At 40.9% G+C, this 23676-nt stretch overlaps 4 protein-coding genes across 5 annotated transcripts; all 4 read right to left on the bottom strand.

Annotated features, from left to right (window-relative positions):
* Window positions 1–395: 395 nt before the first annotated feature.
* On the bottom strand, window positions 396–5538 carry LOC5509044 (kinesin-like protein KIF17). 2 transcript variants are annotated; one of them, XM_048725739.1, is made up of 5 exons: window positions 5179–5538; window positions 3874–4766; window positions 3502–3736; window positions 2767–3101; window positions 396–2549 (listed from the first exon to the last, which is right to left on the bottom strand). In XM_048725739.1, exons 2-5 carry the CDS (start codon window positions 4759–4761, stop codon window positions 1380–1382), a joined length of 2628 nt encoding a protein of 875 aa, XP_048581696.1. In that variant the 5' UTR covers window positions 4762–4766; window positions 5179–5538; the 3' UTR covers window positions 396–1379. The 2 variants fall into 2 exon arrangements, with proteins under 2 accessions (XP_048581696.1, XP_001629592.2); XM_001629542.3 differs by having other exon boundaries at window positions 396–2534.
* A 1835-nt stretch (window positions 5539–7373) lies between these two features.
* Window positions 7374–12596, bottom strand: LOC5509025 (acidic leucine-rich nuclear phosphoprotein 32 family member A). Its single transcript, XM_032377882.2, has 7 exons — window positions 12277–12596; window positions 12072–12207; window positions 10388–10481; window positions 9240–9406; window positions 8888–9030; window positions 8471–8668; window positions 7374–7685 (listed from the first exon to the last, which is right to left on the bottom strand). Exons 1-7 carry the CDS (start codon window positions 12297–12299, stop codon window positions 7574–7576), a joined length of 873 nt encoding a protein of 290 aa, XP_032233773.1. The 5' UTR covers window positions 12300–12596; the 3' UTR covers window positions 7374–7573.
* Window positions 12597–12959: 363 nt separating this feature from the next.
* On the bottom strand, window positions 12960–16595 carry LOC5509045 (galactosylceramide sulfotransferase). The gene is made up of 4 exons (XM_001629544.3): window positions 16185–16595; window positions 15578–15850; window positions 14462–14903; window positions 12960–14354 (listed from the first exon to the last, which is right to left on the bottom strand). The coding sequence occupies exons 1-4, from the start codon at window positions 16376–16378 to the stop codon at window positions 13788–13790; spliced, it is 1476 nt and encodes a 491-aa protein (XP_001629594.3). The 5' UTR covers window positions 16379–16595; the 3' UTR covers window positions 12960–13787.
* Window positions 16596–17511: 916 nt separating this feature from the next.
* Window positions 17512–23350, bottom strand: LOC5509026 (inhibitor of growth protein 4). Its single transcript, XM_048724568.1, has 10 exons — window positions 23140–23350; window positions 21955–22026; window positions 21070–21236; window positions 20808–20910; window positions 20682–20702; window positions 20213–20270; window positions 19825–19945; window positions 18848–18886; window positions 18480–18541; window positions 17512–18098 (listed from the first exon to the last, which is right to left on the bottom strand). Exons 1-10 carry the CDS (start codon window positions 23174–23176, stop codon window positions 18059–18061), a joined length of 720 nt encoding a protein of 239 aa, XP_048580525.1. The 5' UTR covers window positions 23177–23350; the 3' UTR covers window positions 17512–18058.
* Between the last annotated feature and the right edge of the window lie 326 nt (window positions 23351–23676).

Raw genomic sequence — 23676 nt, 5'->3', positions numbered from 1 at the left:
ACAAAATAAACAGGCACGTAGGCAAGCGCAGGTAAAAAGATCGCCCTAGTATATCGAGATTTTTTATCATCAAGAAAATTTCTCTTTTTTATTGCAAGGGGGCTAAGTTTCCCCCTCAATCTGTTCTGGGAGTCCCCCATCCCATCCAGGGATGCTTTACCCTGCCAGCAGAGACAACGAGAGTAGCCAAAACCAAAACGAAAAACCCTAGGGAAAAGCCTCTGTTAGCAAGTTTCTTTGTATTTGTGAAAGCCCGCGTGATGAAGGTACTATATCGGCTTTCTTGGTAACGTTGACCTTCCGTTTGGCGTCTGTTGAACAGAAACGTCTAGCAAGCTGAGAGACAAGGCTGTGCTATATGGCTTGGTGTTGGAAAACAAAAATAACAGGTGCTATCACAATTGCCACTTTACTCGTGGTGCAATTTATTTACAGTGGCAAAGCTTAATATACAATATAATACAAGGACATGACAAGAGATGTTTTCGGAACCTTTTCATAAACTTATGTTTTGTTTCAACCTATTCTACGAGTAAATAGATTGCACTCAATCTTTTAGTCTCCAGCTGTTCCACCCCCAAGCCATTCAAAATGGCATCTAATGTTCTTAATTAAATAACGTGTCTTACAGACATACATGTTGTGCATAACGACCTCGTCTAGGAAGGGCCTCGCATTATGTCGATATGGAAAAACACGATTAACGAGTTGCTTTTGCCCCAGTGTGACTTCTCACACTATTAGTGTATCGAATTGAATAGTATAATTTCGCAAATATCCCTGTGGTATGTACTGCAGATTTCAGTTGAATAGGTCACATCACAGAACGCTTTGACTTTAATCGTACTACATGCATAAGTTGATTAACCATCACGAAAAGTGATCAATGTGTACAGGTCGCATTTTAATATCACATAATAAGTCGCCGATAGATTCACTAAGCACCCCGAAGGCCCTAAAAAGACAATTATTGTTCTTGTACACTCTGTGATGTGGAAATAAACTAGGATATTCTCACGAGGTCATAAATTACAATATGGCTACCTGGGGCAACGTACAGTACTCCAGGGTGTTTTGATTGGGGTTCCTGTGGTTGGTAGTAGTTGTGACGTCACAAAAGACTATCCACCTCCCTCGAACGGGCTGGCAAGAGTCCTTGGACTCGGCTGATCATTACCCTATTGGTCAGAGTTCGAGCCCTTTCTAACTAACTGTGTAGGGCTTTGCCATTTGTGAAGGCACGTCTAGAGGAATAATCGACACGTGTGTTCTCCACCAACATGGGGATTGTGAGTAATTATGTAAAAACAAATATCTCAATAATTCGTATGTATAATTTGGTTAAAATTTCCTTATCTACTCGCAATTATTTAACACCATTACCAGGGTTCCCCATCCCTCTGTTGCTTTTTCTTCTTTTTCTTTTTCTCGCTCGAGACATGGAGTGATTCAAGTCTCAACGGCCTTGGTTGGACCACATCAGGAGGAGGCTGTTGACTTCCACCAAACGCCCTTGGGGGAGGTATATTGGAGGGATAAGCACCCCCCTGGCGTCCACCAGTAACGGGGGAAACTGTCTCCCTTCTTTCTATAGTCTCGTAACGGTTTTGCAGTAGCTTGTCCGCTCGCTTGGGCTTAAAGTAACTGGACGCAAAATCGTCGCTGGAATTTTTGGAGAGATGTTGTAGGAATCGGTCTTCTGAAGGCTCCTCATACCCTCCATAGCCATTCATTACTTGTCCTTGGTTATTTACTTGGGCCCTGTTGCTTGGTGATGTACTGCGACCCCAGTTGGAGGGGTTGGGGGACTTCCGACCACGCCCAGGAGTGTTACCCCCCGGTGTTAGCCCCCCTGGCATCACACCGGGCGTAGGGAGGGACGTCTTGGTGATGACAAGTTCAGGCATGTTCCATTTGCCGGCCTCCTCGTCCCACGTGCACTCTGCTTTGATCTTGTCGATGTTGTAGTAATTGCAGTCGCGTCGAATGCAGGGCTGGATCTTATCGATAATCTGCTGTTGTAGTTTTATCGTCTGCTCCTGTTTACGGATGCTGTCTAGGTAGTCTTCCCGGTCACGCTCAAATTCTTCCTGGAGGTCATCAATCTCTACCTGGTACGACTGTAGACGGTTCTCCAGGCGATCAATAGTTTTAGTTTTAAACTTGATCTCGTCTTGTAGAGAGTCATAAACCTTGACCATGATGCCGTCATCGTCCATCTTATTTACCGCCCGGACCAGTCTCTCCTTCCTCGACATTGCGTATGCCTTGCGCTGCTTCCGCTTCTCTTTCAGCTTAGTGTCGCCTTTCTTCTCGCCGCCCACCATCTTCTCCTGTAGCTCTTGCAGGCGCTTCAAGGCTTCCATTTGGGCTCCCTGTGCTACTGCGACCGCGCTAGCTCCCAGTGCCTTAGATTTGTCTTGAACCATTTGAATGATGGACCCAGGCTCCTGAGAGGCGCTCTCTTTGCTTTTCGCCAGAGGCCCCGAGATCAAAGATAGCGCGTTGTTGTTCGGTTCAGACCCCCGTAGAGACTGAAAAAAAAAATGCTGTTCACATAAATAACTGGGGTTCATACACTTAAGAAATCAAGCGACGTTTATTTTCTTCAGTAATAGAAGCACAAAATATTCATTTAGTAATAGTAGCACAAAAGCTCCGCCTCTTAGCCAAGTTAACTTCTTTGTTGTTGCTTTGCTTTGCTTAAACCATTCTGCAAAACCCTCTGCCAACCTATAAGTAGGCACCATTCTCAAATTATCTCACCTCCTCTAAGGCAATAACACTGAGGGCACTTCCGGCCTCAGGTGTCACAGATGATACCCCTTGTGCAGCCACGCCCTCCTCATCTGCCCTGTATTGTTCCTCTATCTCGTGCACCTTCTTGTTGTAACCCGCTCGGAGTTTCTCCATCTCAGTCTGTAGCTTCTGTTTGGAGATCTGCTCAGCCTCATACATACTCTTCATGTCTGCTAGTCTGGACTCGTAATCTTGCCGGACCTTCTCTGTCTCCACTGCCAATATGGCAGAGTGGTCACCAGATATGGAGGATCTTCTTGGGGCTGCTGGGTTAGCTGCTATGGCGGGAGCCCCACCACCTCCTATCAACATGTAAATATAGGCGTATATTGAAAAAAAATACAGTGAGAGCAGAGGAAATGGGCATGCTGCACAACTTTGACAAATCACAGATTTTAAAACAATGACATACTGAAATAAATCAATTGAGCGAACTGGTAAGAAAGCAAGATTCCTCAAGGGCCACTTGAATCATGGAAATATGGTAACTTGTCTGGATTGTTATGTGATATCCACAAAAGGACTTTGATTGGTCAACATTCTGAAAGTTGTCAGCATGCCCCCCCCCCCCCTTCATGTGTCTTTACTGAAACTAGCAGAAATACAATTTGATCTCTCATGTTTTTGAGTACTTTGCAATCACATTGAGAGAAGGGACACAGTATGCCGATAGGAGTAACTTTTTGCTTCAGACAGACTTACCAAGAAGATCTGTAGGTATTTCCATCTGCCCCATAAGCATTTTCTTCAGACGTTCAATCTCTTCTGAGTACTGCCTTAGAAGCGCATCCTTGGGATCCTCATTAATCTTGGGTTTGTTCTTGATGTTTTTGGCTCTGTTGGCATACCTCAGGGTGCTCAGGGTCTCGTCGTAGTTGTTATCAGCAGGACTTAGACATGCTACCATGAGGGTCTTGGTGTTACCCCCTAGTGAATCCTGGGTAGATAACATTATACATATTGTTTATGAAAATTGGCCATTGATTTTATGAAAAAACTGAGTTCTGCTAAAAGCCCACAGTTTTAGTATTCCTCCCATTCCTTTCCTGTTTTCATCTAAGACCACTAACATACCTGAAGAAGTCGTGTGAGTTTTGAGTCACGGTAGGGAATGTGCTTAGCCTTGCCATCCACAAGGGCTGATATGACATTTCCAAGAGCTGACAAGGACAGGTTAATCTTAGTGGCTTCCTTAAGACGACCGCCAGTAGCCCCCGTCTTGGACTGCCTCTCACTACCTGCTAAATCTACAAGATTGAGCTTTCCTGCTCTTATGTGCTCGTTACCCTCCGAATCATCATCTAAAATCTCAAGGTTGATGCTGAAGATTGAGTGGGATCGGGATGAATCAGCATTCATCAGAGTAGCACCAACAGACCTATTCTTACTTCCCAAGTCCATAACATGCTCTATCTCAGAAACACAGTTAACAGGAATCATGGTAAGATCCTTAACATAAACCCCTTTATCAGGATGTTCCTTTAAATCTAATTTTGCTTTATGATCTTTTCCTAATAAATCTCTGATTTCTTCATTGTAAATCTCTAAATAGGACGCATGGACTAAGAACTTGCTATCATCAGCAACATTTATCGATTCAAAAATGTGTTCAAAAGCCCTAGGAATTATTCCACGCTGAGTTGGTGGATCAGTTATGCCCATCATGCTGAATGACTTGCCACACCCAGTTTGGCCGTAGGCAAATACAGTGCCATTATAGCCTTCCAGGACCCCCTCCACAAGAGGGAAACAGATGTCATTGTAGATATTCTCTGTTGTTGAGTCGATAAAATAGGCCCCATCAAATGTAAATGCTTTTGGGGGCTGTGTCTTATCCCCTGGCTTGTGCAAGCGGCATTGGCCAGTGTCACTGTCCATCTCAAGCACGGTTTCACATTTAAGGTCCTTCTCTCTCTTGTTTAAAGGACGACAGCGCACAATAACTCTCACAGCCTCTGCCATTATCACTGTAAATCATAATAAAATCATAATAAAATCAATTTTTTATAAGAGGATTTGGATGAGTATTCATTGTTGCATTTGTACTCTTTTCTGGTGCAGTGGTAATAAAGTGGCAACATTTGATAATAGCAAGGAAAATATACAGTAGAACCCTTTTATATCCAACTCTGAACTTAATTTGGCTGACACTGGTTCTTTAACACCCAGCGCGGCTAAATCAACAAAATAGACTTCTGAATAACAAAGATAAATAAGCATAATCGAAATAAATACGACAACGTATAACGACCAGTCTTACCAAGATTAGGCCAGTTGCTAGCTACAGTTAAAAAAAATAATTTCAAATAAGTAGTCATGTATGGTCATTTTCTTTGCCGTCCTTTAACCGTATCGTATCGTAACCGTATTTACACTTACCGTTAGCACAAACTGGGGTAGTCTGTCACAAAGGTATAATACACAATTATCGACTCCTCTAATCTGCGTGAATAAGAATGTATTTTGTCGGGAGATGGGACATCTCGACCGCTTTCTCAGTTGTGTTGACAGTTGCTCGCTCTTCATCCAACCTACATTCGTGGTTGTTACGGGCTATTTTCGGTAATATTCGCCCTCCAAATACAAACAAAACGACAGGATTGTGAAAAAAAAACTATATTATTTTACAGGCTAAGCAAATATTTCTCGTATTCACAGGGAAAGGAATTATTTACCGTGAAAAATCGATTCGAAAACTCTAGGTATAAACTCAATAGAGGCGCCATTTTCTAGGTGTCAGTGACGTAATTGCCCATATATGGAAGTGTCTTCCCGGCAGAATGCATTGTCGCTAAGCAACACAAAACAAGACAGCAATGCCATGGAACGTTCTAATAGTAGTGAGGAGCTTGCGCGAGCATGGAAGGAGTGACTGCGCTCATCCCTCCTCAACATCAAAAAAGATTAAGACTGCGATATTTTGAGCGTCAATTTGGGGGAGGGCCTCAAATTTTGATACAGGGTATAGGGGAGGGCCTTATTTTCTAACAGACTGGAATTTCATTTTTTTTTTGGGGGGTGGGAGGGGGGGGGAAACCCCAGACCCCCTACAAAATAGATACGAAATGAATGTGATGCGCCTTTTGCTTAACCCTTCATGACTTTCGTTTGGCTGGCGTTGAAAATCATTATCCCCTAATATGTGGCTTTAACTATATTTTTATCGTTTGCAGTTTTGGTTTTATTAACTACCATCATTGAATTTGTGAATTTCGATTCATGTCAAAGTTCCCCCTACTAACTTTTCAGATTTGTGGTATTAAAATATATTTAAATAAGATTTCAGTTGCGAAAGGAGCTAATGATACTGTTTTATATTTAGGTTTTAGCAATAATTAGCATAACATATATTATGGCAAAATTTTCACGGGGGAGCATGCCCCTAGACTCCCTATACAATATCATTTACACCCCTGAAAAATGCCACCCCTTTATGGGCATGTCTAAGTCAGTGTCCCCCCCTCCTCACACACAATACTTTGGCGTGCAGGGGGAGGGGTCGTCTGTCTCCCCACATATTGGGTTAACAAAATATATAGCATATATTTTTTCTTGGCAAAGTGCCCAATACCCTTTCTTTGTTTGTACAGCACGGCACCATAAAAAATGTGGGTAGCTACATTTGTGGGCCTTTTTATTGTGGATTCATTACATTTGTGGGTGTTTATTACATTTCGGGGCTTTACACTCATGCGGTGTTATAGGATTTGCTCCTGGAAGAACGTGCCTTACGTAGAGCTATCTCAAGACTAGAGTATAGTTTCAATAAAGTTACCGCTTTTCAACTTTTTTTTTTCTGGGGGAGGGCCTTAATTTTTGGTTGCCTTTCTGGGGAAGGGTCACTGTTTTTGCGCTTTAGATTTGGGGAGGGTCGAAATTTTTGAAACAGAGAAAATAAATCAAACAAAGCAGCCCCCCCCCCAAAAAAAAAATATATTAACTTTCCCTTATGATTGCACAATTCTCGCTCGCCTCTCAGCCAATCCTGTGTACGCGGCTGACTCACAGCTTTTCGGCGCAACTCCCTCTCCTTGCAAGGAATGAAACACTCAATATATCAGCACTTTACAACGACATTTGCGTTGATTTCTGGGCATTTCATTACAAAAAATCTGACACAATCGACCGCCTAGGATTAATGTTCACTGTTTCGTTGGGGAATAGCGCGGAGTATTGTCAATCAGACTTTTGGGCAGACGCGCAACATTGCTTTGGTTGCATGCTGCTTAATTTTCGTGCGTACTTAATTAAATTCGCGAACTTAAAGACTCGCGACTCAAGACTTCTTCCGTCTGGCTTAGCGTCACTGGGCGAGAGAAGTTTGGAGGCTCTGTTACCCAGGGTACAATTGCTAAGGGACAGTGTGTTGGTTTTGTTTCAATATATTGGCCCTGTTTAAGTTGTTGGTTAGCTTCAAATTTTCAAACTTAAATCCTCTGCAAACACAATTTTTCTCCACAATCGCGAAATTTAAAACTCGCGAAATATGCTGAGAAAATTTTCGCGAAAATAAAGTCGCGCGAAATTATAGAATAAGGCATATAATGCTGCTTATAATCTGACAAACACTCCGATGCGTTTTTCATATCTTTATTTTGTATATTCTTTGACAGAACTGATTTCTAGAAAACCATCTATCTGTATAAAATTATTAAAATGTCTTTTATGTACAGTATATACAAAGCTCAAATTAAATAATTATCAAAATATTTTGCATTGCCTCTATTCCTGTTATGTATAAAATGTCGTTGATATTGTTTAGAAGGGGCCTGTGCTAGGAGACTATGCAAGTTCTAGCAATAGTTGCTTGCAATGAGTCTTCCACGTCACTCTCAAGCTTAGGGACGCCATCTAGAAGTAAGAGGTCTGGTAGAACCTTAAACACCCTAGAACAACAAAAATAAAAATTAAGGTACTGCCACAACCCTATCCAACATATCAAAGAATACGTGGGAATACTTGCATTTGCATTTTTTAATTCAATATATTCTAGGGGTAGGTATGATATTATTTTTGTCTGAATTAAAATTCTGTATGGTGGAAGTGAAAAAAATGCACACCTGCCAACCCAGTTTTTGCCCAGGATACTCCCGGTTTTTAGCCTTCATCTCCCAGCAAAAAATAAAAAGTTCCTAATACATTTCCTGTAATCCCCCAGGAAAATTCAACGAGAATTTCTTATACATTTCTTGTATTTGAATGACCCGTTTTTTAGCTTTCTTTTTGTGATTAATACACAAAATATGTGTTGCGAATTGCTATTTGAGGGCAGCAATGGTCAATTCAAGAAAGATCTAAGAACAAGAAGTTGAATCTCTAAAATCTGAGAATCTTGAGAATCAATATTCCTAGGGACCTTTCGTCAGCCCATTTGCTTTTTCTTAACAACAAAAACAGGGGATGGGAAGCACCCCCAACCCCGGTCTGCTTGGAAAGTCTCCAAAACCATGCTACCCTCAACCTTATTTTTACTTCTGTTCTTTATCACCAAAACTTCCAAACGGGCTTCCGCATTAGGTTTGTATTTAGAAATGTAAGCCTGTATTCCATTTGGGAAGTTGATCTAAGCCTTGCACCAAATCGCAAGTGATCAAGATTCCATAGCCCTTCTTATTTGTACTTACAAAAACACAAGCTCTGCCAAAGCTGGAGTTTTTAATTCTTTACTTACATTTGCCTGTAATGTGGGTCCAGCTCGATTGGATTGCCCTTCAAGATCAATGACTTGATGTTTGTTTTTCTCAGCAGTTCTAGACCAGCTAGAGACTCGATACTGTTTTGCTGTAACGACAGGTGCTCAAGCATCGGGACCTTTGGAAGTTTTCGCAAATCACTGATGTAGTTTCTTTGAAGGTAAAGATGTGTACACCTACAAATGGGATTAAAGCTGATAAGTAATTTGATGTGGAGACAAAAAGGCAGAGTGACGGTGAAATTAAACACTGTGATAATTAGTATGCACGGGTTAGCTGTCCTTGAAAACAATTGGGGGACGACCCTCCCTCCCTCACAAAACAAAATATTGTGCTTCAAATTACTGAGTAAAAGAAAAAAAAAGTTTTTAGAAAAAAAGAAAACGATTGTGTACCTTGGTAGTCCAACTGAATTTAGATCTTTCAAGGCATTATCCATAAGCTGAATGTTCTCACAGCGAATAAGTCTTCTTAGCACTCTCAGGAATTCTTTCTTCTGGAAGGGGTGACCCAAGTCTTGATATGACAAGTTTACAGACTGTTGAGAAACAAAAAATTAGAACTTCAAAAACATCACCAAACGTTTGATGCTTTTCTCAATGCACTTACTGATCTTACTGTAAGGACTAATCATTATAATTATTAGGGGTGGCCAAAAAGCAATGCAACAATCATTAAAATACATTAAAAATAAACAATATAGTCTAAAGAAACCTTAGTCTTTCATAGAGAAGTGACAGTTCTTACCTCAGCATTCTCCCAGTTCTCCATTTTATTTCTGAAATGGTTAGTTCTTTTGGCTTTTCTCCTTCTAAGTGGAACATGCAACTGCCTGTGATCTTCCTCATCTGAGTTTTCCATCCCTTCTTCAAGCTCTAGCTTGCGGACTGCCTCAAGTTTATAACCCTTGGGAGCTGGGAAAAAAAGGCAAGAGCATGAATAGAGTATTTCTTAAGCAATCATTTATGTACAGTATATGGCCCACCCACTGACAAATAGCTGGGAGTGGGCGCAGTAGGCATGTACCCCCCCCAGTCCCCAGCTGCCAAAAATATTTATTTTTTAAGAATCTTAAACTCCTCACTTATGATATCTATGAAAGAGCATCCTTCCTAAGCAAACCCTGGCTGATTCTGGCTTATCTCCCTTTGTTTGACCCCTGATGGCTTGGCGGCCTGATCTGGGGTCGGTTGCACAAAGCCTGGATAAGTCTTATCAACCGGTTAAATCCTCATCCAGCGGATAAAAGTTAGCCAAGTGGCAACTGGATGATAGAGGTCGGATAAAATCTTATCCACCGAATAAATGTGAAGAAAAAACAAGATGGCGTCTTGCTTTCTAATTTATTTTCAGAATTTAGATTCATTATAGACACAGTGAAAGCTGAAACACATGCAAACAATGAATTTTCCAGTTGGTAAATTCACAATAAACTACGAACTTACATGCAGCTCTGGCAGGATTGGAATCAAACTATATTGCCCGTTCTGTCGAGAAATGTAACTCCCAAAGACAGAAAGAAGCAAAAAATATCCCCTGTGATCATTCCATGATTTACATGCACTTTTCCTCGATAAACTGCTTGTTTTCAGGCACTTGTGTAGCTCCTTCTACGGTCGCCATTTTGTTTAAAAAAAAAACAGCGCGCGCTTTGCATATTTACCATGGGAATGGGAAGCCATTAAGAGGTAAATGAATAGGGATTTTAACCGGTGGTTAGCGCCTATCCGGCAGATAGCTTATCCAGGCTTTGTGCAACTGGCCCCTGTTGATTATCTTATCTTTCTATTGACATTTACCTAACCCTCAGCAAAATGATTTATTCAAAATTGTCCCCAGATAATACAGAATGATCAATAATGCTGTTAACACAGCAGCATTGATAGAACATATACCTCTTCGTACTCTTGGTGATTTGAGCATATTCCCCCTAACATCAACATCATCCAGCTCATGCCATTTGCAGTAGCGGTACTTTGATGAAAGCAGCTAAAAGTTAAAAAGAAAGAGATAGAGAGTTTGGTATTTTTATATGAATAGTCTAAAGTGGTTAAAAAATACTTTATTCACAAAAATACAATACTTTATGAATTTTATTTAATGTAACGAATATATATATACATAAATAATATGCATGCAAATTTGTGTTATGCAATTATAACTTGTGCACTGTATATACCCGGCCCTACCAATTGATAATTCCAATAATGAATAATAATCCCTTAACCCTTAACCGTCATGATCAATTGTTTGACTGTGTTTATTCAAAAAATAAAACCAGATAGACAAGGTAAGATAAACAAGGCAAGTCCTTAAATTGCTTCAAAAGGACTCAATTTTACCGTTTGCAAACCACATTCAAGATATACAAGATATATTTGCATCACGCTTCTGCCGTGTCAAACCTAATTGTTAAAGTATTTAATTATATTGGCACATGAGAAGCTTGACGTCTACAGTAAATCAATTGCGTGCGCCACTGCAAAAGATCGAAACTGTTTCAAACATAGAGACATTTTTGCAATGCAACAGTAACCTTTTTACCCCTTGGAACGACGCAATCGGTGCAGCATCTGAATCAACATTGTGTCTACCTGAATGATCAATTACTAGGTTCAGCACGGCAAAAGCATGACGTATCATTCCAAGTTCATACGGTGAAGGTGATTGCAGATTCAAATTTCCAGTGGTCAGGTTTAAAAAAAAGGAAATGGATAAAACCCCATATTAATCAATAATAATCAATATGATTGAGTACTCTTGGGCTGTGAGTATTGATTATTATCGATTTCCAGTATCAATCAATAATAATCAACTGATTAATATTGATTTATAATGATTAATTCGATAAGTTTCCGATGATCGATTTTTATTGATTGGTAGGGCCGGGTGTATATAGTGTGTTGTACACCTATTTCAAAAATGGTTGCACCCGTGAGAATCCATGTGTAATAACCCATGGGGGTAGCGTATAAACGACAGAACCCTTGTACCTGAAGGCCATGTGAATGATCAGAAGAACATTAACAAGAATTCTACAGCTTTTGAAACCTGGATTTGTATTTACTTTATACCCATGAAGCACTGCTGATTACGATACGCAAATTCTCCGAGTGCAACAATAGGTGTATACACACAATTTTTTATAGTTGTTTTAAAAAAACTATATATTTCTTGCAGACCAATCCTATAATACGACCAATATTAAAAGGGGTCCTTGCAAAACACATGCAAAAATAACAGTCAAGTACAGTAAATAAACAAAGCAACAGCCTTGTTGACTACCGAGGTATGCCCGAACAGAAACAGGACAATTACTATAGCATCTAGGAAACGCTGGTTAGCTCAAACAACATTTGGATTTTATTTTTATTAACAACACATCAGCCGTTTTCAGCTGCACTACGTTTATAAGTAATAAACGAAATATTATTTCGCGCGACAATGGATTTTTGCCGCCAACACCGCATCACAACAACATCGCCAGCAGTGAGCTTAGTGATTCTTATCATTTCATCGAATCTCAAGCTTTTCGGGCACCATTAGTTACTCAATGAAAATACTTGGCTTAAAACTTACTGGTAGGAAATCTTCATCTTCAAATTGTGGGCCAGATTCGTTAGCTCGATCCTGAGAAGTGACAAGAACAACTGCCGCTGATGTGCCCACCGCGACCGAAGCTGCCTCCTCTTCGTCATATGGCGGGGAAGAATAACTATGGAATGCAACTAGACTTAGAGAGCTCTCTATAGAAGCATTGGCAAACGACGATTTTGTTAAATACCTGCCCATATCTTGGATGGTCATGACTGTTAATTTGGACCCATTCGGAAGTGAAGCTGTGAATGGTTCAAGATTCGAGCCAACAACCCTCGCGTTCCAATATGGCGATCAGAGGGATTTTTCAGCTGCTATAATAAGTTCAAGAAATACTCCTTAATGATTACTCGCCTCGTGCCAGGGAATATTGGGAGGGAAAGCGTTTAGCGATGTGTTATTGTGGTCTCAATAGATTTCCTTTTGGTACACTCTGTGATACAATGGAACACACATGACACGGCTGGGTACACGTGACGTCATGCACAGTGCGTCGCTAGGCGATATGGTCAACAAATAAAGAAAAGAGGGTCTATTTGTGGACTTAGTCGCCCGGCTACGGTGATATAAAAGCAGAGGCTCTAATATCATAATCTCTGGCGCAGATTTACGCAATCTTATTGAGTTTGGCTAAAACAATTCATGACAGCCCTGGTCTAACAACAATATGTTGGATTTTTTTGACCCATATTTGTACTGTGATAATTCAGTAATCAGCGGGCGGTCTACACCATTATATTCAAGCGGAAAATCGCACGCGGACGCCAACACTGTATAAACGTGAATATTTGTGCAGCAATCCTCGCGTCCAGTCACTTATTTTTCTTTGTTTTTGTTTTTTTGTCATGGCGTGCCATGACATGAGAATGCTTCCCTTGCGTTCAGTCCTTAGCGCCTGTGTGCAGGCTACCATCCGAACCAGAGTTTTATTAATCATTGCTTCTCAATATTTACATTGTCCGTCACTGCCTCGCAGAATATAAGACCAGCCTTTCCTATCATTTTATGTTTATAGCCTCAGTCTTATCAAGTGTTTTCTTCTTGTCGCGAGTCGTCTAGGGGTGCCCGCAAAGACCGCTGGGTCTCCGAAAGCCTGCTGAGTTTCAGGCCCTCTAGGGACACTGCAGAAAAGCCTGGTACTCAGGTTGGTCCCAGCAGTCCATTGGATTTTATTCTCCGTAGTGACAATAGTTCGATAGCGCGATGAGGGGAAAAGCATAAAAAACGGATGATCTGTTCCGCAAAATATCTGTTCCGTATCCCGTTTTTTATTGCTGGTGGGAAAGATGTTAAACCCCTCGGTTGTTGAAAAAAAAAACGTCCCGAATGGTTCTGATAGCAAAAACTAGTTGTGCTGGGAATATTTTTAGGGGCGCTGGAGCGGATGCTTGGGAAAAATCGTCCCGATTGATTTTACGGGCAAATATTCATGTGCTAAAATGCCGCCTAACCACTGGCTGGGAAAAAAATCCTAACCAATGCTGGCTTGGAAAAAAAGGAATGGTCCCTCCTGGGAAAAAGGAACAGATACTTTTTTCCCCAGCAACTTTTAAAATGGATATTTTCGGCATCAGAACATATTCAAACGACGAAAAATGCCATTTTAATGTGTTTCGAGAAGGGGGGCTCGTTGTATGCCCTTGCAGCTTAGCGCATCCTATCATATTTCTGTTATAAACAGAAAGTTTATAGTTAGTATTAAGTATACACGTTGCTGAGCTTGAATGCCGTAAGTTTTGCTCGAAAATATTGCAAATAGTTTACGTCAGAAAGTTTCATTTTCTGACAGAGATATTGATTCATGTCGCCATTCAGTCCGAGCGCAGATCCAGCAGTCTGCTCGTAATTGCTACAGTCTGCCTCTATTGTTCTCTGTCTCTCCCGAAACACGGCCAAATCCTTTGAGAATTCCGGCTCCTCGTATGATATTCTTTGCCAAAGAGTTTTATTGAAATATTCGTATAATGCGACATCTGCTTTGCTCCAATTTTTTAGAGCTGCTTTTTCGCTTGAACTAAAAGATTTTCTCGCATGGTGTTCATGGTTCAAGTACTGAGCCTTGAGGTACACCACATCATCTAGCTCCCAGCATAACTTCCGTTTTAACATCACCAGGGACTCGTCAAGATACTCGTAGATAAGTATCAAGGTGAATTTGGCATCGATGTCTAGTATGGCGTCTTTTACAACTTCAGGTTTGTGATAGTCTGCTGTTCTCAATCCAAGATCAAAGAACATCCCATTTTTTATCAAGTTGAGAGGGTCCTTAAAATAAGAAAAACACGATTATTTGGTGAAACAAATCACTGGCACTGATTGTGTTTAACATCCTTAGATCAATCAAGGGTCCACCGACTTCCCCACAAATATACCTTAAACATCCTCATTTTGATCACGTGCTCAATGTGCATCTTAGGATTTTCGAGAAAAGCGGCCATGGGGTCTGGGTCTTCCATATCCAGTGCAGATGCGTAATCCAGGTTACGAAATGTGGATTCGAAATTCTTCAAAGGTTCCCTGATGATGGAGATATATGCAGACCCCGGATGCATGATCTGGTCCATGATCTCGCCGTTATACCGCGCATAGCACGTGAGTACGTTGGGCAAAGCTCCGTCTAAGATCCCCAGATCAAGGTGTCGCCAATGGAAACGAGCGGGCCAATAAAACGTCGAGACGCCACCATTTGGAATGGCGACTTTTAGGTCACGAAGGTCCGCAAAGCGATTGAGGATGTTGCTGATAACGTCACTTCCGGTGTAGTGGGTTTTCAGTAGTAAGACGTTTTGTATCGGGTAAGTGCAGCGTTCGATCCTTCAATACAAAAAGTACAGTTACTGTTATTGGCACGCACGTCTGTCATAAGAGTGTTTTAATGAAAATAACTATATTATCCATTTGCCTTAGTGCGAATTGTTGTACCCTGCTAGAAGCTTTCTTCCTGTTTGTTTCTAACGAGAACAGGAAAGAACAGAGTCGCGACACGGCTAAGTGAACCGATTGGACCAAACAGGAAGAAAGCTCAGCTTGCTAGCAGGGTAATTGTTGCAGTTGCTTTGGAGTAATATTCAAAGAATGGAACCCCGACAGTCTGGCGTTAGTAACTAATACGTTTTCTTAGATTTATACGAAGCTCACTGTATTGGTTCATCATTCAGACGTTACGAATATAGTAAAAATTTATGTGTTGTGCTTTGTGCATACTGGGGCCATTATAGCATTACATCACACCTCGTTATACTTCAGTTGACGCAGTCCATGGTCCACAGAACACACGGAAACCAGGAGAGGGTCAAGTCAAATATGCAAAAAGAAGCATAAAAAATACCCCTCCGATACACCGAAAGACAAACCTTTCACTCACGTTGGCTATGTGTACAGCACTGCATGTAAATGACGGGTTGTCCTAGGGGAAGGCCAGTTTGTGTAAGTCAGGGATTCAGTGGGCGCGTATGCGAGTGTCTTCTTTTTTTTTTTTTTTGCCTTACCTTTTGATTAGCTGAGCCGTTTGGAGTTTCTGCGGCTCGCGATTGTCACGACTCAGTATATAGTCCTCCACGCCCTCCAGAGCAAACACGTTACCCCCCGGTCCCGTCCCATACTCCGCGCCGTATTGCGAGACAGAGGGGGACTTGGACTCGTTACCAGGCAGCGGGGAGATACGATCTTGTACAGCTCGGGCTGACACGGCGTGATCTGGGGCCAGGTCATTGATATGAATGACGTCATCGTGCCAAGCCCAGCTGTGAGACAGTGGAAACCTAGGAGCACATTTTCACATTATTCCTTATGTCCTATACATTTCACTTGCTTTTTTGTAATGCTTCGCAAACGATTATATCATTGTTTCAAATTTATTCCAACAAAGAAGCCTGGCGTATTGTAGACGTAGCGGCTAGCAATTTTCGAAAAACTTGTCGGGCACCTTTTTATGTGGTCTGATTCTTATGAGCTTTCAGTTTTTAATCTTCTTTTTCCCCTAACCCCAAAGTCGAAACAAAATTAATGGTGCGAGCCCTCGCCAACCCTGTCCCGTTATGTCGTCTAGATCAAGACTTTAAGCAGACAATAAACAACAATAACAACATAGTTTACCTGTAAGGTTTTTCTAAGAGGTCAGCGTCCCCACTCCGCTTCGTGTTTTCTCTAAACCCATTTGAATGCGTAACTAAACACACGATATAGCACACTAGAATGACCAGAACTATAGCCAGTCCGATTTTTCTCTGTAGCCTGCAGCCACGGTACTTCCTCATAGCAGGAAACCCCAAAGCCGCTCTGCCAAGCATTCACCATCAAGCGGCTTTCAATTACATAAACAACACCGGAGTATGCCCATTTTCCACTCGGTGAAGAGCCATGAATGATCCTAGAGAGTTGTTAGAGTAGGCCAATTTCAAATAGCTTATTTATAGTCCAATCGTTTCTCACATGTTGAGAAAAAGTTTTTTTTTAAGTTGAACGTTACTACCGCGCCATTGTGCGGGGTAGTGTGACGTCACATCCCACATGCCTGGTACCTGTATGCGTGCATGCGTCCTGTGTGAGCCTGCGAGCACCGCTAGCAGGTAATGACAATCATTTGCGTTCTTCGAACTGGGGAGCATGAAACCAGAAAAAAAAAACACGTTTAAAAGTACTGTAGTTCTTTGCTACTTTTGTAAAGTGATATGCGTTTTCACTTTTTTTAATCCCATTAAATTTCGCGTTTCGCTGGCAGCCCTGAGCCAGGCTCGCTACAGTTGTTGACATTAATTTGTATGTATTTTCGTGAATCATTAGTTATAAAATGCAACTGTTCTTTTTTTCGTCGTCCCGAGTTGCGCAACATCGTACCCAAGAGTCTTTGCGCACTTCCTAATCTCACAAGCTTTGATTGCATCTCACAAGCTTTGATTGCCGCCATCTTGAAAATTATCACCTGAGAATCACTTGTTTTATCCATAATTTCAAGCTTTCAGCACCATCGCATTCTATCTAGATTAAAAAGTTTGCAAATGAGAAACTGTAACCCCTTTAGACTCGGCACTGCGCTGCGCATTGACATATTGTACAATAGGTTGCGCAATTTATTAAAGTGAAGTGTAAGCCCCCTGTCAGGCACACCTTAATTATTGCTTTAAACCAATATTATTATATTTATTGTAAGACAAAATATGAGAGGACATCTCAAAATAACCATCTAATATCTTATTATCGAAAATGTTGCAACAGCCCCCCCAAATCAAACGATGAAAATGGATGCTTTCTCACACTTGGTACTTTGCTAGGATGACAAAATGGCGGCTGCCAGAGGCACACAGTAGCACAAGGACGGCGTGAAGGGGTACCACCTAGGGACTGTGAAAGCAGTCAAATTTCCATTGAGATTTTGTAAAGCTTTTGTACCCAGTTAACGAATCAAAACGCATTTAAACATTGCTGGCATGTTAAACTTTGCTTTATTATAATATAATAACTACTTTAAAATTAACAATAAAGTGAACTTTCTTTTTTACAAACAAAAATGTAGACATAATTGTAATAATAACGATGATTTGGGTAAAGGTAAAATTCGATAAAAACCTTTTGTGGAGGAGAGAACGGTCAAATTTGTTTGCTGCAAAAGTAGCAAAACTAGTTAATTTCAGAATTCTAAGAAAAACGCACATAATTCTTATAAATACTTTAGACAAGTATGAATCCAGGTTGCTTTTGTACAGCCTTACCCAACACCGTAAAATTCGTAAGAAGAATGATTGATTATTATTTACAGTCCTTTATGTCTGGTGCCTTAGCCGTATGTAATAAAACTTGTGGTGTCTAAGAGGGTGAAATAATGTACAGTTTTCTATCATTATTTCTACAAATATTTTCTGTGTGAGAACTTGGACAAAGGTGCTTAATTTCTACCAAGTGATCCAAAGCAGACCATCACTTGTCAGGAGTGGTCCACCCTTTGACCTAATGCCTATGTGGAAAATGAGGTGCTATTTCTTCTTTCTGTCTTGAGAGCATTTTGGACAGTACCTTAAAGACAAAAACAAAGAAATGATACAAGTTCATAAATGAACATTTATGAAGTGGCATAGGGCCTACAGCATGGGCCTTTTAGAATGTACAAGAAAAGTCTTGCACCAATCACACATACAGTATTAAATTGGGGTGTGTTTTCCCCATGAAAAAATCCAGCCAAAGGAAAGGGAGGGTACAAACTCTATAAAAGGAGGTGGATAAACTAGAAAATGGACATGAGAAGGAAAAATTCATATATCTACCCAATGCAAACATCCCCCTCTCGCCCCTGATTCAGCCTTGCTTTAACCCCACCCTAGGTCTTCTTGTGAGTAAACAGTATGCAGGCATGTCTTCCTTGATATTACTTATCCTTAACACAATTGTTTGACTTACCACTTTCCTTTGGGCTTGGCCACCAGTCCAACACAAGGGAAATGAAACCATTCAATGGGACACTAGACAAGAGAAAATGGCACTTTAATCAGCATTGCTCACAGAAGGGGTATGCCCACAGAAGGGGTGTGGGAACCATTCAATGTGACTCTAAACAAGAAAAAGTGGCACTTTTTTCATCATTACTGTACCTGGCAGAAAGGGCAGGGAAAACATTTAATGGGATATTTGACAAGAGTAAATGGCACTTCTCTCGGCATCGCTGAACCTGGCAGATTGGTGAGGGGTTCTTGGCATCGCTGAACCTGGCAGGAGGGGTAGGGGGTCTGGGGGAGGTGGAAAGGGTGCAATGGTGATGTTCATCTTACCTCCATGTTATCACAGCCGATCATCTCCCCATAAGATACCTTTGACAAAGAGTTTAAAGAAATATTAATAAAAAATGCTGGGTGTGTCAGCTAGCTTATGACAACTTGTACAAAGTTGGGGTGTTTGCAGATGCATCAGATGGGAAAAATTAGAAGGTAGGTTAAGAGGAGTAGATGAGGGGGTACACGACACCCTGCAAACAGCCTAACAATGTGCCTGTGGCTATACTGGCTAGAGGGTGTACCTGATGACAGATGAGGGGGTACACACACCCCCTGCGCACCCCCCCCCCAGCTGTGTGCCTGTGGCTATGCTGACTAGAGGGTGAACCTGATGACAGATGAGGGGGTACACACACATTCTGTGCTCCCCCCAGCTGTGTGCCTGTGGCTATGCTGACTAGAGGGTGTACCTGATGACAGATGAGAGAGTACACACACATTCTGTGCTCCCCTAGCAATGGGCCTGTGGCTATGCTGACTAGAGGGTGTACCTGATGACAGATGAGGGGGTACACACACCCCCTGCGCACCCCCCCCAGCTGTGTGCCTGTGGCTATGCTGACTAGAGGGTGTACCTGATGACAGATGAGGGGATACACACTCACCCTGTGCACCCCCCAGCTGTGTGCCAGTGGCTATGCTGACTAGAGGGTGTACCTGATGACAGATGAGGGGGTGCACACACATTCTGTGCTCCCCTAGCAACGGGCCTGTGGCTATGCTGACTAGAGGGTGTACCTGATGACAGATGAGGGGGTACACACACATTCTGTGCTCCCCTAGCAATGTGCCTGTGGCTATACTGACTAGAGGGTGTACCTGATGACAGATGAGGGGGTACACACACATTCTGTGCTCCCCTAGCAATGGGCCTGTGGCTATACTGACTAGAGGGTGTACCTGATGACAGATGAGGGGGTACACACACATTCTGTGCTCCCCTAGCAATGGGCCTGTGGCTAAGCTGACTGTACCTGGTGACAGATGCAGTATGTCGGCTCATTGGGGTCAACGGGCATGTCTAGAACTTGCACCACCTCAGGTGAAAACAAGGTTTGTCCTGGTAGACCAAGCTTAACGGGACTTGACTCACGTCTGCAGCAGCAACAACAACCATGCCACATATTTATTAGACAATAAGATCCAAGACCCCTTGGTAAAAATAATATGTTATCTTTTATGTGAGCTATTAAATATTGAGAAATATGATTTGTAGGCAAGGTGAATAACTGTGGATTCGTTTTGTAATGTGTTTGTTTTATGAATCTATTTCTTCTGAAGTTAGAAGTTTAAAGGTGCATATGAATTTTGAATTACAGTTAAGTTTCCCTTATATCTAGGGGTATTGTTAAGTTGCCCTACTTTCTCTTCTTCTTTGAAGACTCTCCATCTCCTTTTTTACTGCTTCTTCCTCTACCCCCTGAAAATAGACAAGGATTTAAAAAGGCTGGACTATAATGATTGTAGTATTGTTTGTTATTATGGAAAGTTTTTACATGCATAATACAGTATGCCCAGGTTGGAATTAGAATCACATGAAGTGTCATGTGAGGCGAGTGCACACTGAGAATATCCTTCCCGCCTAAGTGGAAGCAAAGCTTCTATTGACTAATTTGGACTTTTCATGGAATGCCTTGAAAAACACACCGGCATCCCCTCCCCCCCCACCCCAAATGCAGCCTATGGGCATGCATGTTATGTTTTCTTGCAATGCATGGTGTTCTGAATGTGTTCATCCAAGATCTTGTACATCAAGATAAGATATGGTATATTTACTGTTTTTTTTAATGGCAGGAGACCACAACTAGCGTGCTTCTAGGCTGGTACTTACTTTTAGGCGGAGTTGGGTCATCTGGAAACAAATAATCCATGATTAGCCAAAACAACCAAACATAACAAGAATTGGAACAGAGTTTCAGAAAAAGTCAAATAGGCATTAGTTTGTGGGCAAACATACTTTCATAATCTGAGGATAATCCTGCTTCCTTTGCTCTTTCTTCCTTTAGATCAGCTTCAAATCTTGCAAGGTCATGATCAAGTTTTCTAATGTGTTTATCAACCTGCAGTAAACACACAAAGAAAAAAATTATGAATATACAGTTTAGTGGAAAACGTTGATGGTCCTATCATAATGTTTGATTGTATTATTTGATTTAAACATTCATGGATTAATGCAAAATCGGTGGCTCCCCTCCTCTGGGACTCACATCAGCGCTTACCATCTCATATGTCTGCATTGCTAGCTGAACCTTGTCATCCACATACTCCTTGCTTTTAGAGAAAGCATTTTCTATTTTCTTTAAATGGTCAGTCCTCTGTAAAGCGTCCATTTTACGTACTTCAGCTACGTATTTATCAGACATGTTGTCTATCTCCTTGAGAAGATCTGCCACAAGAACCAGTCATTGGCAGTAAGTCATTACAAACCAGAACATACAATACAGTTTATTGAACAAGGGTTTACAAAATTACAGTATCCTAACTTATGCCCTCAAAATCAACACAAAGTATGCAGCCTTTTAAAATTCTTGAACTTTTCTTATACAGTGGAAGCTGGAATTTAGGATTTCTAAGAAAGCAAGTGTAGCATAATATCCAGGTTCCACTGTAAATGTAAGATCTCCCATATATTAACTTTATTGCTAACAGTGCCATAAAATCTAAGTAAGCAAAAAGACAGACTACACTATGTACAGTGCATAAGAACTGCCATAAAAAAAACAACCAGCCAATGTATGTTGAGTAATCAAACTAAAACTTTTATATTAGTAAATCAGAGAATTTACAGATGTAAATAAGATACAACAGATATCACAAACACAACAAGTATCCTTTCTACTTGTAATTCATCAAAGACTAGGGACTAGTGCTTATTAGTTTGCATTAGTACTTTGCAGCTGTGAGTATTCTATTCTTCTGTGGAATTGATGCCAGTCTATGAAAAGAATACTGTATATCCTGCTTTTTTCTCTAATTCAGATCATTAGGTAGGGAAGCAGTAGTTTTCCATCTTTAACAGCTTTTAGTACCATTCACGATCACTCTATCACGACCATCTGGTCTTCAAATCTGTAGCAATACTTAAATCAAAGTATATCACTTACCTTGGGCTCTTTGGTCCAGTTCCTTCATGAGGGTGAAGTTTCTTTGGAGTTCAAATGGTAAAGTCTCAATGCCTGGTAAAAAAAAAAACAGATAATAAGTATTTCTTAACGTCACTTCATATTCAAAACACAGTCATGTGTACACTACAGGCCTTGTACAGTATTAACAGTTAGATTCAATCAAGGCCTATATGACATAATACACTATACAGGGAAACACTTATCAGTAGAAATGTTTTAAATAAAGTCAAAGATCTCTTGGGGACCTAACCTAGGATAATGACCTCTTTAAGGAGACTAGTGACTTAAACAAATAGACATTGGTTGCTTAGAAAAAGCTTGGGACAATTACAGTTTATAAAATATTACAAAACACTGAAGAGGTTTAGTTTGTTTCCTTTTAGCTGTAAAATACATTATGAACACAACCACATTTGGGTTCTGTTTGTGCAGGGAATAATATGACAACTACCATAAGTGAACAGCTCCACTAAAAACCATGATTTTGACTTCCCTTTCAATTGTCATATAAACTTAGTAGTTGTAAGCTCTTGTAAGGACCTATATCTGTATGGAAAGTCATGATACTATACAGGAAAAAGAAAAATATTGTTTCTGGAGATTTTCACTGTTCTTTCCTTTTTAATGGCCTTTGGCAGTTTAAACGTTTTCAAAAGTAACTTAAAAATTCTGAAAATTTGGCTAAAACACTTATTAAGTTATTACTTACTTAGTAAAATTAGACTTTGTTAATAAAATTGTGTGAATGAAGCTTTGAGTTGATAAAGGAACAAACATTTTCCAGTTTTGCTGATATTGTAAAAAAATGGGATAATAATTCACATGTTTTTTCTGTTTTCACAGAAGAAGGCATGTGAGTAGAGTCGATATTTGCCGAGTGTAATCAAACAGGTGCCGGCTGGTATTATACTTTTCCCGCCTTACTGGATGCAATAGAATCCCTAGGTTCGACGCTAATTACGACGCGTGTGTCTATCGGTAGGGGATTCTATAGTCTCCGGTCTTCTCAGCTGTTAAAATATTCCATCAATTGGGTTTACCTAAGGTAAACATGTGATTCTACGATTCGGGACTTTCAATAAGTGCAATGGTAAACTGTGTTGATGGCAACAAACAATAGCGGGTCACCGTAAAAATGGCGGGACATACGAAAATGGCGCCTACCATCGAGATAGTGATCCAAGTACATATTGCCCGACATCGCTGCTTCCGTCGAATCTAAAGCTTTCACATTGATATAGCTACAATATTAAATCGTCTTTCGAATCGCTGAGTCGCGGTGAAGCGAGAACTTGCGGTTATTTCACCGCCATTGACGCACAAATCATTTGGTTGAACTCAGGTCATCAACAACCTCGCACAGACTGCCGGGTAATATCTAAGTTGGCCCCGCTACGCATTTCCGGTCCCCTCAGTTAATAATTATGAACGGACACATTATTTTCCTTCAGCGGGAATCTTCTTGATTGTTTGATTTTGTTTTTGAAAATATATATTCCCTTGTTCATCTTCTCGGTCAGATTAATGTCAATGTCCAAGTATTTTGATCCACTCTAAAAGAACTTGCTATCCTAAACTCTTGATTGTCTGAGTTTAAGATTTTGTCGCCCTCGACCTCTGATACCACTGATAGTAATATTGTGAATTGATGTAGTTATGTAGTTATATAGCTGATTATAGCAAAAATATACTGTGTTTTGT

The sequence above is a fragment of the Nematostella vectensis genome, chromosome 3 (genome assembly GCF_932526225.1).
Source record: "Nematostella vectensis chromosome 3, jaNemVect1.1, whole genome shotgun sequence".
Lineage (NCBI taxonomy): Eukaryota > Metazoa > Cnidaria > Anthozoa > Actiniaria > Edwardsiidae > Nematostella > Nematostella vectensis.
This window is presented reverse-complemented; position numbering and strand designations above follow the sequence as displayed.